Source organism: Diplotaxodon limnothrissa, linkage group LG8 (assembly GCF_057381915.1).
Source record: "Diplotaxodon limnothrissa isolate DT_005_m linkage group LG8, D_limnothrissa_male_GT1.1, whole genome shotgun sequence".
Lineage (NCBI taxonomy): Eukaryota > Metazoa > Chordata > Actinopteri > Cichliformes > Cichlidae > Diplotaxodon > Diplotaxodon limnothrissa.
Genome location: NC_140603.1, coordinates 18,347,166 through 18,365,349, shown reverse-complemented (window position 1 = coordinate 18,365,349; position 18,184 = coordinate 18,347,166). Strand labels below are relative to the sequence as shown.

General features: G+C 39.3%; 1 protein-coding gene across 1 annotated transcript in view; it reads left to right on the top strand.

The window, feature by feature from the left end:
* The window catches only part of nrg3b (neuregulin 3b), a 223,919-nt gene that overhangs the window by 186,895 nt on the left and 18,840 nt on the right, over window positions 1-18,184 (top strand). The window contains exons 3-6 of the mRNA XM_085360757.1: window positions 1,330-1,403; window positions 8,401-8,427; window positions 13,090-13,192; window positions 15,345-15,471. Coding sequence (XP_085216883.1) covers window positions 1,330-1,403; window positions 8,401-8,427; window positions 13,090-13,192; window positions 15,345-15,471 — 331 coding nt within the window. The remainder of the gene's footprint in view (window positions 1-1,329; window positions 1,404-8,400; window positions 8,428-13,089; window positions 13,193-15,344; window positions 15,472-18,184) is intronic.

Sequence of the window (18,184 nt, the reverse complement as noted above, 5' to 3'; positions counted from 1 at the left end):
TGGAGTATAAACATCCACCAAAGACCTAAAAACAGAGGAATTTTTTACAACCTTATAACAATTTTTCTGACTTTCCCATTTCCATTGCTGCTTACTCTTTTTTTTTTCTTCAAAAATATGGTTCACTTTTTCTTTTTATTTATTTATTAATTTATTTCAAGCCAAGCTAAGAGAGACTGAATGGTCCACTTCTGCGTGTCACTCATCCAATGCATTAAACTGCATTGGGGTGGTGGGTGGTGGACAGTGCTGCTGGGTGGGGTTGTTTGGCACTGCTGGAAACATGGTGGACAGATATTGATGGATATTGTGGCGGTGTTAATCCCCCATCGTCTACCAACAATAAAGCACCGAATGATGGAATGGCGAAAGTATAGACAACTCTGACATGTCCCTCGCTCATGTACAAGTTTATGTCGAAACGGCACATCAAAGCAAATCCTCCAATTGTCTCACCTAATCTTTGAAAGAGCAGAGGGATGGATCAGCCTACTGAATGTCCCCGCACTGTGCCCACTATTGAAGACAGAAATAAAAGTATTTAAGTCTCTTGGAGACAAAAGCTATTGAGGATTGTGCCAAACTTGGTTCCTCATAACTATGAGTTGTTTTGAAAAACTTGATGAATATAGTTTGTCACGCTTTTTTTTAAATTATGAAACTATATGTATGTTTTCATTCATTCATTTGTGCATTCTACAGGTCCGATTTGGCCAATAAAGTAAAATTGATATTTGTATTGCTAAATATCCCCAATCAGTCATCAACTGTCATAATTTTAGTAGGTATATAACAGTTGCTCAAGGATCTGCAGGAATCAGCAGTAGAGGCATATTTATTTGATGATGAAGGTAAATATTTGGACCATGCCAGGACTTTGTTTATATGATTGTTCAAACTATGGCAGCTTCCCTTCCCTTGAAAATCTTGCATTGCTGCATCCATGCCAAGTACTATCCACTCCCAGTATCCCATTTTCTTCCTCTGGGACGTGGCATTCCTGCCAGTCATGTGCTATCAGTGAGACTGCAGGCACTTCTTGGGCCTGCCCAACTATCTTCCCCTCTCTGTCTCTGTCCTCACTCCACCCCTCTCCACAGTTGCTGTGTATCTCCCTTGACCACCTCGGTCCTTAGCGAGCACTCCACTCCACTTTTTTTTTTTAGCAATCCATTCATTCATCTGTCTAGGCTCTTCCTGTTTTCAACTTTCTTTATCTAAAAGTCCCTTCAGCTGATAGTTCATACTGGTACTTTTTGCTCTGTTTGTCTTGCCTCTAATCTCAAACCTCGCTCTGTGTCTCTTTTTTTCCCTCTCTCTCTCTGACAGGTGTAAAGAGGGCTACCATGGACTACGCTGTGACCAGTTTGTTCCCAAGACAGATGCTATCTTGTCAAATCCAAGTACGCTCCCTATTCTACCCTTTATTTTTCAGTCTTGGTGTATTGATCTGAAACATAAAAACAAATTCATAACAAGTGCACGCTACATGCCCTTGTGCAAATCTCTTACTGTACTATATTTATCAGTAAGACAAATTAGCCTTAGATTAACTGTTATCTGTTTAAGTCTGTTGGTCTTGTACAGTAATACTATGTGATTAAAGTATTGTGTGGGACTTTATATTGAAAAAACTAACATTTCCAATATGGTTCAGTCATTTTGAAGTATACAAATGCAGAGAACCTCCAGGCGCTCCTTAAGTTGACAAAGGTGGTCAAAGAAAAATGTTCAGCTTAGCGGGGTAAAAGGTTAAGATTCATGCTAAAGTTTTTCTGCTACGTGTGCATTGAAAATAAAAAAGCAAGGGTATTACGGCACTGAATTCATTCAATAAAGAAAAGATATTTTTTTCATTTACTTTAATATCTCCTACTATATCTACAGAGGTGATCACACATTGGATATTGTGTCAAACGTGGGGGTTTTCATTTAAATATTAATACAAGCAGTTATTACTGCAGTCAAAGATATTATTTAGTTACCGGGTAAAATGTGTATCCCGATAGATTTATTTTCATTGGCCTACATGAATGTCCCTCATATAGATGCATGAAAAATCCCTTGCATGTTTTATAATCATGCTTTTATTTAGCCTAAAGGAAGGAAAGTATTCACTTTCCTGGTGTTCGTGAAAAACTGTTCCCCTAAAGTGATGACAGCTGTGTGGTGTACTTAAAAAAAATAAATAAAGCAAAAGTCACAGGTACAAAGAAGAAAAACTGGAGGCCCAGAGCCGTTCCCGTGAGAGTGCAGTTTTACAAATTCACACTGTTTTATGGAGTGACTCGTCTCCTCCGCACCAAGAGTCAAAGAGAAAACTTAACTCCTATTGCCGTCTGTTTGATTCCATCAGGCCCGCTGAGAGTCCATTAATGGAGTCACAAGCCAGTGTCACAAAGCTTGTTTTATGCTCTCGCATGGCACACAGTTTTCACACTGGGATTTGTTTTATGTTCTAAAGGCAGACATTAATTTTCCAGCGTGTCCAGCTCAAGAGATTTTTATGATGCTATTTAAAATAAGCCGAATTCTACTGTGCTTTGGATAAAAACGGACTCTCAAACAAACCAATGAATTACAACACAGCCGTGGTACTTGTAGATTTATTGAAATATATAAGACAATATGCCTCAGAAGGCAAAATATGAAACAAAAAGGTGAAGTTTTTACACCGTATCGTTCAGAAGACAAAAACTTGCATTTCAGGGGCGAGCATCTTTTACAGTGGCTATAGGTAGACCTATAAATCAGTTTAATTAGCATGAGGGAAGCACAACACTTCAGAGCAAGGATCTCCCAGGCTGTGGAAGCAATCCCTGAGCTGTTAAGCTGTTAAGGAGTTGCTGCTCTTACTGTAACAGTTTCACTGTGTCATTCAGTCAGGAGTCAACCAGCAACAATAAGCAACCTAGAGAACTGCCCCCATCTGATAACACAAAATTAAGCTCACACAAATGACCACATTTGGATTTTTATGAAATCAGCAAAATATTTATCAACAATTCTGTCAAAAATACAGTTTAGAAATATTTATCGCTTAAAGGTGGTAAATTAATTCATATCTAATTTGACTTACCTCTAATACGTGCATTCATTACATTTGTGATAAAGTGCCTTGCATTGATAGAAATGTTTGATTTCTTGCAATGCGAACGGTACTTTTGTCCAACCTGATCATATAAATGATGTTGTTACTTCATAAACAGACGACAGACATGAACAGGGCCCCGCCGATGGATCTGATTGATCACCATTCTTGTTCAGAGCCACGTTCACCTGTTTGTTTACATCGTCAGCTAGGTATCCTAGCATTACATGCTAGGCTGTAATGCGGAAAAGACTGATGAGCAGTTTAAGAGAAAATTGCCTCTTGCAACTGTCATCACTTGCACCCCATCACTTAAATAAATCCATTACCTCGTGTTGCAGGGTTTGGCACAATTTTGTTTCTCCTATATCTGAACCACGAGCCACATGCTCCTCCATGTTTGGCTGTACGACTGCTTTCATAATAACTACTAACATTTTTAGTAGTTTTTTTTTCGTACACTGAACTCATGTCATGTCTCTTTTAATGTTCAAGAGACCAGTTTGAGATGATTTGAGGTTTGTGACATTCTGCTGCAAAGAGCCATCAGAAGACTGTGGTCACAAAGAGATAAACATTGTCAGCAGCATTTAAAAGAGGCTCATATCATACTGAGGGGCCCAAAGTGTGTCAAGAAAATATTCCCCCTTACACCAACAGCAGCCAGAGCTGTTGATACAAGGCAGGATTAATCCAAGCGTGAAGCTTTTATGTTGTTTATGCCAAATTCCAACTTTCTCATCCAAATGTTGCAGCCAACTTCAAGACTCATCAGACCAGACAAGGTTTTTCCAGTCCTGTATCATCTAATTTTAGTGAGCCTTCACAAATTATAACCTCTGTTTCCTGTTTTTACATGACAAGAGGAGTAGGAGCGCTACGGTGCGGTCTTCTGCTGTTTTAGCCCATTTGTTTCAAGGGTCAATATGTTTTGTGTTCAGAGATCTACTTCAGCATACTCTAGTCACAATGAGTGGTTATTTGACTTAATGTTGTCTGAGTTTGAAGAAGTCCAGCCATTCTCCTCTGACCTCTGGCATCAATGAGACATTTTTACCCAGAAAAGTTGCCGCTCAGTGGGAAGTTTTTCTTTATCAGACCATTCTCTGTAAACTCTAAAGATGGTTGTGTGGTAATATCCCAATAGATCAGCAGTTTCTGAAATACTCAAACAGGTTTGGCACAACAACCATGCTGTCACTTAACTCACCTTCCCCATTCTGATGTTCTGATTGAACTTCAGCAGGTCATCTTGACCATGTCTACATGCCTATATGAGTTGCTGCCACCTGATTGGCTGATTAGATATTTGTGTTGACAAGCAGTTGAACAGATATACCTAAAAAAAGTGGCCAGTGAGTGTAAATAGGCTAATGGCAGGTTCAAGATAAAGGGCTAATCAGCTAAAGACTAACCTACCAGGAAAATTACTGATCTTTCTGGTGGTCAGTCCACCCCCATTCATCTTGTGAACCCTTTAGACAAATGTATTAGCCATTAGCAAGCTGGCGTCAATGTTTATTAGATGTGGACAATGGGCCAAAAGCCTTTTTATTTTTTTCCTTCTCACACTGAATGCACTGTTCAGAGGCTTCCAATCTACAAATAGAAATGATCAGAGGAGTGCTGGAAGAGCTTTATATATCAGGGAGTATGGAAAATCAAAAAATTGCTTAGCGTTTTTAATCAGAATGCTTCTCTTGTGCTGGAAAATAGAATCAATAAAATGCTCTGTACAAACAAGCTACTGCATAACCTCTCAATGGCCACAACAGTTAATCACAGAAAACAGCTTCCAGTGACCGTGACCAATAACACAGGAAGATTTGAGAGTCGGAGGGGAATGGAGCCTAGTTTTGATCTGTGTTGATACACACTCATCTAATATTTACCCAGATTACCAAGGGTTTGGAGGATTATCCTGCCTCCAAAATCCAAATCACGTAATAACATACAGCACAAACATACATGCATATACCAACAACAGCTAAATCTTAAGCGCTGATGAAATTCAGCGTGTGTACAAATAAGCAACTGTAGTTTTTTTGCCGGGCCATGCCACGCTTTTCTGCTTTCAGCTTTCATTTTGGATCAATATCTGAGCACCTTACAGTCACAAATCATTTCTTGCCCCTTATCCTTTTTCTTCGTATCGACTGGTAAAATACTCAAAAGAGCAGTTTGGACCACAGTGCCGCTCAGTCACTCACTCATTCACACGTCCTCACAGAAGTAGATAGAGAATCACAGGCGAAGGCGTGTTAGAGTTTAATCAAATTTTAATTTCAATTATGATTTTTGGCTCCAATGATTATGAAAACAAGGTAATTGAGATAAAGCGATTATCATGCGTCAGTCGTTATCACAATAGTGCTGTGGCCCCTCCCTGAAAGCCCAGACCTGCTCCTTGTTTAATTCAGTTCCAGGCAACATGGCGAAAAAAGGAGTCTTGGGTCAACAAGATCTATTGAGACGAAGTAATAGTCAGAATACACTTGTGTCACTCAGCCCTCACTCGCTCTCTGCTTGTGACTTTTGTGCAGGTCTGTCAGGTCACATAACAAAATTGCCTCGTGGACATGTTGTTGCCACTGTCTGCACCCACAAAACTCCCATGATGGAGACTACAGTTAACAGGGACTTTTTAAAAATTATTTTTATTACTTAAATTATATACATTGATAAAGGAAAAATAATCCAGTGTAAAAAAAAGAAAAAGTAAATGTAGTAGTAAGTAATCTCGCTATTAATCAAAATAATCACAATATTGATTTTTTTTTTCTACAACCGAGTCCATCCTGCACATGACAGAACCACATGGACTAAAAGAATTAAGTCCTCTCTGTAACACTCGAGCTGTACTACAGTGAACTCAGGTTTGGAAATAATGCTGGAGTTTAACATATTGGTGCACAGGGGAAGTGGTGGAGTCTTTAAGTGGAGCGATGGCAGAGTAGGAAGGTAGCAATTTAGTTTATAACTGCTTGAGGATGTGGATTGAGTTTCTTTTTTAACCATGAAAAAGTTTAGAGCATCCCACTAATAGTGTTCAGTTGGGCAAGTCGCAGTTCTGAGACTACAGAGGGGATATTTCGGTAGAAGACTGAAGAGGAGGCGGAGGAAAGATGGGCCTTTTTGGTTTTTACCCGGTTTACTCACAAAGAGGAAGGAGGCAATCCTCTAATTTGAACTATTGATCTTCTGTAGATATTATGCCTGGAGTAAGTAGCTACACAGGATATCGAATTCAATAACAGACACAGACACACATATTGACTCTGCAGTTCCCTTCTCACCCAAGTGAGGGAGGGGATTAAGGATTTGATTCACTCCTGCCATTGTCTCTCCCACCAGCCAGATTCCTGCCTCTTAATCGGGCCAAAAGCATCTGACATGATGCACAGGTATTCCCCAAGCTTGCTCAAGGCTCCCATAAGATGCCGTGAATGATTCCCCCGGGTGCTTCGAGTTGCCAGTGCGAAGGATTGGGAGCCTGCACATATTATGATTGGTGAATGTCTCCAGACAAGGCAATGCCAGAGGAAGGGATGTGTATCAGAGTTGTAATGACATCATCTGCACAGGCTATGACAGTCAGGGCGATTTAGAGTGGAGAAGGGTTGGCTGTTGCCATGGGCAATCACAGGAAAAGGCTTGAATGTATAATACAGATCAAGTAACGTCAGAAAGATGCTGCATTCATTTTTTATTTTTTTTTAAGGAGGGCGAGTCAGAAAAGTGTAAAAAAAAAAAAAGTAAGAAAAGTGGTAGCCATATCTTGATTTCACAGTTATATCTCCGAACTCTTTGTGGCAACAAGCATAAAGTCCCCCAGTCAGAAGTGATTGGCTCTTAACTGTTTAATCATTGGTTTGCAAGGTTGCTATGAGACTGACTATGATTCAGAAGGAGCGTATAATAAATGTTGGCATGTAAAATAATCCTCGAGGCTGCAAGAGGAAAATGCAGACCCTGCATTCTGCTCAACAACAACACAATGACACCTGCAGCCTGTCTAAATACAAACATAAACTCATTTGTTCATTGATTAATTTGGGAATCTCAGACCTGCTTTTCCAGGCTGTTTTTTCTTGTTATCTCTGTGATCATGAAAATCCCTTAGGCTCATTAAGAACCTGTCAAGCAATCTTAGAGCAAATAGCATAATTTGACTTAAGCACTTATCATACCATTTTCAAGTCCAAATGCCCTCCGAAGCATTCCCTTTATGCAATGTAGGGAGGGTCCTGTTTTTTAATCGTTTACATTCCACCTCTTAATAAGGCAGCACAGTTTATTTTAATCCATTCACCTAAATGCTTGGATCTCACTCCTGTCACGCTGTGTTTTTATTTTTCCGTAAATAAAAGCCATGGCAATGACAGAATTTTTCCCGTGGCACAATCAAAATGCTTTTTTCCCCCTATTTTATAGACATTTTTTTAGAGGTTCCAACACATAATCTGTCAGGGCTTGGCAAGCCATCTTCTATTTAAAACTCAGACCACCTCTGTCAGAAAAGCAATTACTAGTGAGGGTTTCATTTTAATTTAAATAAGATTACATTACAGTGACATGAAAAGGGGGCACTGCCAGGATGGAAAGAACATGAGTGCTCCTTTTTATCTGTTTTCCCCAGCGCTGGGATTGTGGGAAAAGACATAACTGAATGAAGAAAGACTGTGTGTCTTTGGAGGAGAGTGAAAGAGAGGGTGAATGTCAAAGTGTGTGCCTGTGCAGAAAAGACCAAAAACACGTGCAAGCTTATACCATATTGTGTGGGTACACATGCATTTGAGCATGTGTGTGTGTTAGAGTGACGCATCCTAAAGCAACCAGATTGTGAATAGTGAAAAGCTATGCTTGCAGACAGAAGAGGACAATTACTGCAATGCCTCAGGCTCAAATCAATATAAAAGGCCTGTGCAAAGCAACATCAATGACATAAAGCCACATGATATGTCATTTCCAACTTTATTTTCATGATCCTTCCTCTAATCCTCTCAGCCCCCACATCTGCGTTGTTTTCTTGCTTCAATCAAAGCCACTGCAAGCTGTGTGAGTATCACGGAAAAGCATTCCAAGCATCCGAGGCTGGCTGGCTCATTACCTGGTGCAAAAGAGGAAGCCGTGTTAGAAAAAGCCAGCAAAGCCAACTGTACCGTGTAGTTGCACCAAGTGTCTCACCCCTAAGGTGAATTCTGAGAAAAAAAAAACTGAGGCGCATCATGTTGTAATTATTTTATGCTCTGTCTCTCTCTCTTTTCCCCACCCTCATTTCTCATGCTATCCCGCCTTGAATGGAACAGCGGATGAACTTGGGATCGAGTTCATGGGTAAGACAACTTTTCATTGACTGTGCCGAGTGCTCAATCTTTCCGTGTGCCTCACGTCTGTGAAATACTGCATACAAAACACACACAACCAGCACAACAAGGCCGCTCACCTTGGAAAATTAATGTGGGCTAGTCGCCATGGAAACACCGTGGTGGTGAATTAGGTGTATTCTGTCTGCATGAAGAACAGTACCGTTAGAGAGGAGTGATGTAATGAGTATGGAGCAAAGAAAGCGATTCATGTACTGTATAAATCCGTGTCTACTTGCCTACTGTGTACTATGTGAAAATTTCATATCTCGGTAGCGATGTCCAAAATGATCGCGGTTTCCATGAAGTTAGTCGAAATGTTCAAGAAGCAAATAATATCACCAAGTTCTATTTTGACAAAAATATTCCAAGTTGAATCTGCAGTTTTGATTTGCAGATTTACATAATACATTTGGTTTTCTGTACTTGTTGTGTTTGAATATAAGACACAGCTCTATGTATAATTCACTAAGTCTTAAGCAGATAGTAAAACAAGAAGCCCAACAACAGAAAAGTCTTGTATAGAAGCTTACAGCGTTCTGAATTGTGCGATGCTTATAATGAACAAAATATTTTGTTTGCATGACTGAACTGACACATATGCAGTGGACGGATAGTTTTCAGACACACAGCAGCATCTACAACAACAGCAACAACAGTGTGTTACTGACAAGCTGTTAAGTAGCTACAAAGACAAAAGGCCCTTACATTATGAAGTTAATGATTACTAAAATTTAGTAGTCGTTCTGTAGAAAGTTAAAATTGAACTTACCCTCATTTTAAAAGTAGAAGCAATTTAGTTTCTATTCTTCAGATAGCGTCGACCATGTTCAAGCAAGTCTCCGTCAGTACTCTTAAAGGTACAGTGTGTAAAATCTCACAACTGGATGTCAGTAGATCACAGATTGCAGTCATTTGAATTCAGTTTTTTTTTACCTCTTCCAATTCAAGCACCTAGCCATAACCCTAACTACGGTGGCCCCTTTAGGCCAAACACATTTTAGTTAGCTAAGAGAGATTAGAAATGTCAAATTTAGACTGCACTCGATAACTGCTTTGGCCGGCATGTTTTAACATATTTGAATATTAACACTTGAATAAACCACAAATAAAATATTTTGTTGTATTTTACATTTTTACTGCTGAGTCACTTCCAAACCTCTGGCTGCCGTTCATCTGCAGTGAGTGTAGGTTGTCAGTATGCTGTTAACCTCAGCTATCAATAGCCCGAGCATTCACATCTACTCACTGATATGGTTCGATGAGTCGGTGTAGGTCACTTCTGTCCAGTGACAGTAATAGTGAGGTGAGTTGTTAAAGATATCCTGAAGTTTTCTTTCAGTAGGCACTGCTGTTTTTCCTGGCCATCTCAACCCAGTGTATATGTAATGGGTTAATCCAAACTTTATGTGAATGTATCATTTTGTTAGAGAACATAATTACAGACTAATCAATGTGTATTCATGAGTACATTATTCTTTTTTTAGATTAAATAACCTAAAACCAAACCAAGTTCAATTAGGAGGCTGAGCCTTTTTCTGGTGTAGATGTTTAGTCAAGTTTAACAATAGGATCTAAAGTATAATATAAAATATAAAAATCCACAGAAGGTCAAATACTGAAATGAGAAGCAGTGCATATAGATTTTTTTTAATTCTCTGGATTTTCATTGGAGTTACTTTAGGTACTTCTCTACTTTCCTACAGACTGTCAACAAACTAAGAGAAAAAAAACAAGGGAGGCGAGAGACAGTCTCATCACCCCAGACTACACACACATACACTGCAACACCGTTTTTCATTTTCTCTTTTCCCATCTTTTTTTCCACTTTCTGCCTTGCTTTTGTGCATACATAAAAACTAACACTGCATGCTATGAAGTTTTCCATTAACATGGCTTCATACACTGCTGTCACATCACACGCTAGCTCCAGGAAATAGAGGGAGGGAGAGGATGTATGCCCTGCAAACAGCATTCCTCACTTCAGTAACTTTAATCTGGGGGACTAAATTAGTTCAGAATGCTACTGGAGGTGGGCGGATTAGAGAAAATGAGAGCAGGACTGATCAATTGATAGCCGGACAGGTGACAGACAGAGGTACAGATAGGATTTTTTATTTTTTTTTTGGTTGGGTTTCTTATTCATTGTGTTCCATCATGAGTTCGTCTTTTCTTTATCAATGAATTGTTTGATAGCTTGTTATATAAATCTGATATGTGACAGTCTGAGACAGCCTGTCAGACTACAGCAAAGCTCCGTTTGAAGTAGAATTGAGCGCTCTAAAAGTAATCTTGTCTTTTGATTTTCTTGCTTTTTTTTTTTTAGCCCAGCAACTGAAGTTCTTTGTGACTCAGAATAGTTGACTCTGATGTTTTGCAGGCTGAATACCCCATTTTCTCATGGATTCTTTAGCATGAACTTCATTATAGCACGTTATTCTTGTCAAGTGTAGAGTGCATCGCTGGCATAGCGGCCATATGGGATTGTCTTGTCTTTGAGTCAAAATAACACGGCTTAGCCAATATAGCTAAGACTCTTCACTTTGGTGGGGTTCTTTTATAACGTGCTGTTGCATCTAATTTCAAGAATGCCTTGTAGGCATCTGGCATGAAAGGCCTGTAATGGTTTTATATACAGACTGCATGTCGGTTTTCCTTGCAGCCATTCAGCAGAGCTTTGTAGACAGCTGTTTTTATGTTCACATTATGGAAAAGCCTTTTTCATCCCTCAAAAAAAAAAGGGGGGGGGGGGGGGGGGAGGCAAAGGCCTGTCTCAGGTGGTGCTCCACATGAGCACTGATAATGCAGGAGCAGGAAAAAATGTTTTCAATATCTTTCAGATATGCAACCATGCAGAGGTCATTTCACTGATGGTAAAGGCTGGAGGCTTTACAGGGACATGGATTTCCAAGTGGCACATTACTTATAAACAAAGAAAAAAGCCAACTTTTACTGAGCAGCTGCAGGACATTTCTCCTCTTCTACCTGCACAGCAATAAACAAACACATTTTTTTTTAAATCCCTTTAAAATTATAGGATAGAAGCAGACTATACAATTCAGTAATTCAGGAGCTTATATTGGGTTTTTTCATATATATACATAGTTATATTTGCGTCATTACACAGTATATTGTCGATTGACTATTTTTTCCAACTCAATAATTTCTCATTTCAGAACATTTATTGTTTTAACAGTAAAAAATGTGATCCAGCCTAACCAAGCTAACCCCCACTATTTATTGGTTGACCGTATTAAATAAGCAATCATGTGCCACAGCAGGCCACTCCTGCAGCATTTCTATGGATCACTTCTATATTTAATTCATCCTGCTTCCCTTCTATGGGAGCTGAGTGGGTAGTTTGGACCTCCAATGTTTATATATATATTCACATACTGTCACTCCAGGATATGTTCAGATTTTATCTTTATCTGTTGCCAGAAGCACTCTAATTTTAAAAAGGTTTCTCTCCTGTTTGAACTCAGTTACATCATACTATCAAAAATTGTGTTGATGCAGCACTGATGTAATGCAGAGGAAGAAAGCGGTGGGGCGAGGGAAAAAAAATGGTACAAAACAGAACGCATGGTTGCACTCAAACGTTAGCTTTGAACAAAAACGCTCTCCAGCAGTATCTGCCCTCAAAAACAAGAGTTGAGGGAAGTTGATAAACCTGGACCGACAAGCACGGCTCAAGAAGACCTCCCAGGACAGTTCTCTGTTGACAACATCAAAAGCCACAGACAAGCCCTTAAAGGTCAGGAGCAGGTTGCGGTGATGTTCTCTCCACTTTCCCCTGCAGTTGTCAAGGTAGTAAAATCAGACACAGGGGGATTTGTTGTTTTTGAGTGATCAAGTAATGCCACAGGACGTTGCCCGTAAGGTCATGGATGCTGGTGGATCAGAGAAGTGTCTCAAACTCTCAGCGACTTTTGTGGATTAGTGATATGAGTTGCTGGTTATGGATTGTGCTCATTTTGATCATGAGATAGTATTGTCATGAGAGTTTCTGCTAAGCCAGTGGGTGCGTGCCCTTGAACTCCACACCGTGCACCGTGCTAAGTATTTCAGCGCCACAATCCAGTTGCTCAGTGAGACAGATATTTGCTGGGATCAACTACAACTTGTCCCAGCTGCTTGTGACCTTAAGCCTCTGCCGCTGACGTGCAGGGGTCTGACAAGAAGCTCCGGGAGCATTCATTTGCTGCTAATTTCCTGTCGCCATCAGTCTCTGAATGCTGACACATATGCAACCCTTGCATGCACGTACACACCAAGTGCTGGTCCTGCTGTGCAGACAGTCCATCGGTCCCTGCTGGGTTTGTCTGAACGAAATGATTATCACACTTCAGTTAGCACGTCACTGAGCCCTGCCTGTGTCTGCCATGTCCCTATCTCTTCCTCAAACAGTGACATTTACTGACAGCAGCATTGGTCGCTTTATGCAAATGCAGATTGTGGGCAGATGTCTGCGCGTGGTTTCGAGTGTATGTCATTCCACCCTTTATGTGTATTTGGTATGTTAATTCATCATGATCCATCTCTTCCTCTCAGCTCAATCGCAACCATAGTCCATATCGTTTATGTCACAGCAGAAATTCATTGGACTGAACTGTATTCTCTCCCCCACAGAGAGTGGTGACACCTACCAGAGGCAGGTGCTGTCCATCTTCAGCATTGCCTCGGGGATCTGTCTTCTTGGAGTGGCATGTATGGCTCTCTACCGCCACAACAAGTGAGTGATGCCAGCGAGAACCACATTAGTAGCGTATGCCCCCGGCTGTGCAGAAAGAGCACTTTACTATCATGGCATGGAGCCCAATGAAATTCTAAGTGTGAGTCAGCTAGAGGATGTTTTAGCAAGGCAACAAATCTAAATAGTGTAGGATGCATTTGGGACAGATACTCATGTAAGATTTATTTGAAAGTGGTTTTAGCAAGCAGGTGTGTCACAAAATGCTTCACACAAAACAAAATACTCAGATATGGCAAGAGACAGACCAAGTTCAAGTACAGTAGACCCTAAGTGCACGTGTACATGTGTGTGACAAGATAAGAGGGTTTCCTGGTGGCTCAGAAGCAGACCACCAAAGTCAATTATGCATGGCACCAAAGAAGAAGGAAAAAGAAAGCAGAGGGAAAGAACTGGAAGAGTGTGTGTATGTATATTCATTCAGTAGGAGTGAATGAATGCTGTGCTGGCTAAATTAAGCTTGCTAAACAAAAACAAAAAAGGTGGTTTTATTTTTGAGTAGTGTAGTGCCCTGAGCAGTGCAGCACATATTGGTCAACATGAACAGATAGTCCTGGCTCACAGATAGAATTAATGTACTGAAAATTATCCAAAATCACAAGTCCTGTGATAATAAGTATCTTTCCTTCAAAAAAAATAGCTGTGCGCCAGGCTACCGTGGATAAATAGCTTTTCAAACTCCGTGGTTGTTTTTCCTCTCTAGAAAAAATGCGAAATTTTGTTTGTATCAGTACTTCTCAGAAAAGATTAGTAAAGTTTTCAGAGAGGTTGCTTTTAGGTGGTATAACTTCATTATTATTATTTATTAGAGTGGGTTCCTGCAGCACGTTTTAATCCCTCCAAGCCATTAGGTGGTTGGATTATAGTTTGTTAACCCTGTAAACCAATGCAATGATTTGTTGCTTTCCACATTTTTAAAAAGTTTTTTTTTTACTTCTCGCCATCATCCTTTATGCAGGAAACACTTAATGAGTCTCAGCTGCAGACAGAATTTTGCATTCTAGAATTTAAAAATGAACATTTAATGGTGAATTAAAATTTAATCCAAAAGTCTTAGGCAGCAATTAAATTTTAATGCAATCAAATTTTAATCCGAAATGAAAGAACGGTATCATCTTTTTTCCTTTTTAAAAAAAAATTTATCATAGCAGAAGAATTTGACTTTTTTTTTGTCACGTTTTGCTGTTTCATTTTTTGTGTGTATGTGTGGTAAAGAGAAAAGACAGAGTAGGTAAAAATGTGGCAGAACAACTAAAATTAAGTAGTTTAAGAAAAGTGGAATGTCTGCTCATGTCAGCAAACTTGACTTTACTTCAATTCCTTAGGTTATATCTGTTCCCACTGCTATAACTTAAGGCTTCTTGCTGTATGTATGGATATCACTGCATGTGAATTCTCCCTCTCTCCCCGCAAAGATGAGAGAATCCAAACTTTGGCTTTCATAGTAAATCAATAAAACCTTTGTATTTATCGCTTTTACTTTAACTTTCCTTGATTAAATTCATGTAGTTTTAAATTTTATTTTCATGCATTTTTTGTTCATTTTAAAGCTATTTTTGTGGCGCACATTTACCACCTTAAGTTTCACCTCGGAAAAGTAATCACAGTTGAACGCTGAATGTCACTTTCAGCTATGGTTTGTTCCAGAAATGTTAAATTTCACCGTTTTAAAAACCTCAAACTGTCAAAGGATGTTTTATCGCTGCATAACAAAAAATGCATATATTAGTTCATCGTCACAATTCGCACATATGTGTGTGTCTGTCTTCAGTGAGTAGATGTGAAATTCATTGACAGGGCCTATCTTGTCTACTATGTGTGATCTGTAAGTGAGTCTCAGAAATAAATGGTAACAAGTCAATAAATGTAACAACGTTGCCATTAGATGCGTGTGAAGAATATGACCTAAAAAGAAACCGTTATTAAACTGTGTAACAACGAAAAAGAAGAATGAATCTTCAGCAGAGCAAATGCAGCTATTGTAGGGAGGTTTTTTCTGCCTCATAGAAATCCCTTTGTTTTCCTAATTGCATGCCTATTGTCATCAGTCTATCCATTGTTCTGGATTATTTCTTTAGTTTTGTTGTAGACTTACATTTGTTCTCCCTTTTTCACCGGCACATTTCCTCCACAGGAGACACAGGGAGAAACTCCAGGCTCATTTCTCCGACAGCCGCAGCCTCAGAGACTGTACCGTCAATGCCTCCGGCCTCATGTCCAAATCTACCCCCAGACTTCAATACAGCCTTCAGCTCCAAAAGGTGCGTCTTTATCAATGATGTATTTATTCATTTCCAGTCACACCCTAATCATCATTGTCACCATCTTCTTCTTTATATATACAGTACTTCATATACACATTATAGTCTTTTGAGTTCCTGACAGGATGATTTATGATCTAAAATACGTCTTAATAATCTCTCTACTGGCTCGAGTCTTTTGTTCACACTCGTATCTGACATAGGCTGAGAGGCAGTGGGGAATTATAGCTTAAAATAAATGCATCACACATTACAGAGGAAAAATCTGCCTGCCATGTTCACTGTGACAGATTCCTGTGACAAACTGCAGAGTAGAAATTATAATCTGTTTTGGTGTCAAGGATCCTGAATTCTAAAGAAATCCAGCAGAACTTTATTGATAGCTAAATGTGATTGTGCTTGTGCATATTCATTTTAGTAATATCACAAATAACATTTTAAAGTGATTGGTTTGAAGCCGGCTGCTAAACTTTAAATTTTGAGTTAGTTAGACATTCCTCGAAAACCAATGCTTTCCAGAAACAACCACATAACAATACAATACAATACAATACAACAATACATAACAATAATAACAAATACAATCTACGACTGCATGCATAATACTCTCAATAGCCTAACAGGGCTTACACTGATTGATTGATTGCTTTCCTATTATCCCTCTCCACATGCACTTACATCGTGACGTCAGACACATACTGTATACTGATGTTGAAGGAGTAGAAGTGCTCCACTTTAAAGTGGAGCAAATCAAATCAAGGAAAGGTAGAAAATGTCAGAAGTGACAAAGCTCAAAATATTTAACTTAGTAAGCAGTAACTATGAACATTGTTTTACGGTGTACAAGGATACAGTACTGTGCATAATTCTACCACCAATATTCTGTCCAGGTCTTGTGTAATTTGGCATAATACACCTTTTTTTCCTGGTTTCTCTTCCTTAAGAATGGCTTCTCGACAGCCATGCATCAAGATCATTTCAGTGAACAGTAAATGGAACTCTTTTGATAGTAAAAGTCCCCAGCCAATGAAGTTGATCTACATAGTAAACGTTGCTGGAATTCTGACCTCTTTAAACAGAAGAATGTAAAGTTGTGCCCATACTCTGGATCATGAATCCTGAATTCAACATCCAAGCACAGCAGCACAGTCATAATCCACAATGAGCACAAAACTGTACATTACAGCAGGTTCATGTGTTTAAAAAGTTGGATTTTGCAAATTTGAACTACATAACCCTCAACCAACTCAAAAACTGAAGGAGACTAATATTATGTAATCATTTATCAACTAATAAACACATAGCATCAGCTCTAGGAAGAAAATTTCATCCAGGCGGGCAAATAATTCTTGGTTAAGAAAAAAAATGGCAAACCATAGAAGAAAAAGTGGCTCAGAATTCATTAGAAGCCACCACAGCCTGCAGCAGCAGCAGACACTGCAGAGGAAACAAGTGACCCAGACATTCTTAGAAAAAGCAGAGAGAAGACATGGATGGCACTGATAAGGCTAATGTCTCCACAGAGGGGTAATTGCACTCTACTGCACACTTGTAAAGGTTTCATCAAAGAGTGCGACCGCTTGGCATAATGCGTTCCTACTTTCTTTATTTAATTAGATGGATTTTTTTGTTTGTTTTTGTTTTTAAAGAAGTTCAGTGTGCAGTCTTTCTTTTATCATTTCAGGAAGTTATATGGAGTAGTAGTCCTTCATGTATCAATGCTAAAACGATAGAGAGATCAATTATAGATTTGACGTTTCTACTTCTGAAACATAAATAGTTTACAGCTTCCACAAATCTCATTTTAATATGTATGGGTACTAAGGTAGCAAGGTTATTAATACTGATTAATACTATAATACTGATTTCTTTATTTTCTGTATGTTTTTCACCCTTAAATGTTTCACATCATCAAAGAAATTTAAATATTAGTCAAAGATAACACAGGTAAACACAAACTGCAGTTTCTAAATGAAGCTGTTTATTAAGGGTAAAAAAAATCCAAGCCTACGTGTCCCTGTGTGAAAAAAATGATTGGCCCCTAAACCTAATAACTGGTTTGCCACCCTAAGCAGCAACAACTGCAATCAAGCCTTTTCGATAACTGCCAATGAGTCTTTTACAGCGCTTGTGGAGGAATTTTGGCCCACTCATCTTTGCAGAATCGTTGTAATTCAGCCACATTAATGAAGATGTTTTTTGGCAAATCTGAGACAAGCCTTTATGTTCTCTTCAATGGATACCATTTTTGCAGAGTGTCCTGAACTCTGGCCTTAACTGAAACATGTGAACCCTGCGGTTCATTAATGTTGTTTTACTTTCTTTTGTGACCTCCTGGATAGGGATGGGTATCGTTTAGGTTTTATCCGATACCGGTGCCAAACCGGCACTTTTGAAACGGTGCCGGTGCTTAAACGGTGCTCAAACCGGTGCTTAAAGAAAGGAGAACACAAAGTTGGTCCAAAAACCTCTCATGGTCAGCTGTTTTTTTGTAAAAAGATAACAATGTTAGCCTTTTCTGCAGCTATAGGGCATATATGGTATCACTCTTGGCTGGAAGCAGTCCTTAATCAATGGAAAAAACACAAACTTTGTCCAAAAACCTCTCATGTTTAACTGTTTTCCACTTTTTCTTTGGTCATTTTAGCATTTTTGGCCAGGGTGAAGGGAGCATCTGCCATCAAACAAGAAGACAGCCGCATGTAACTACGAC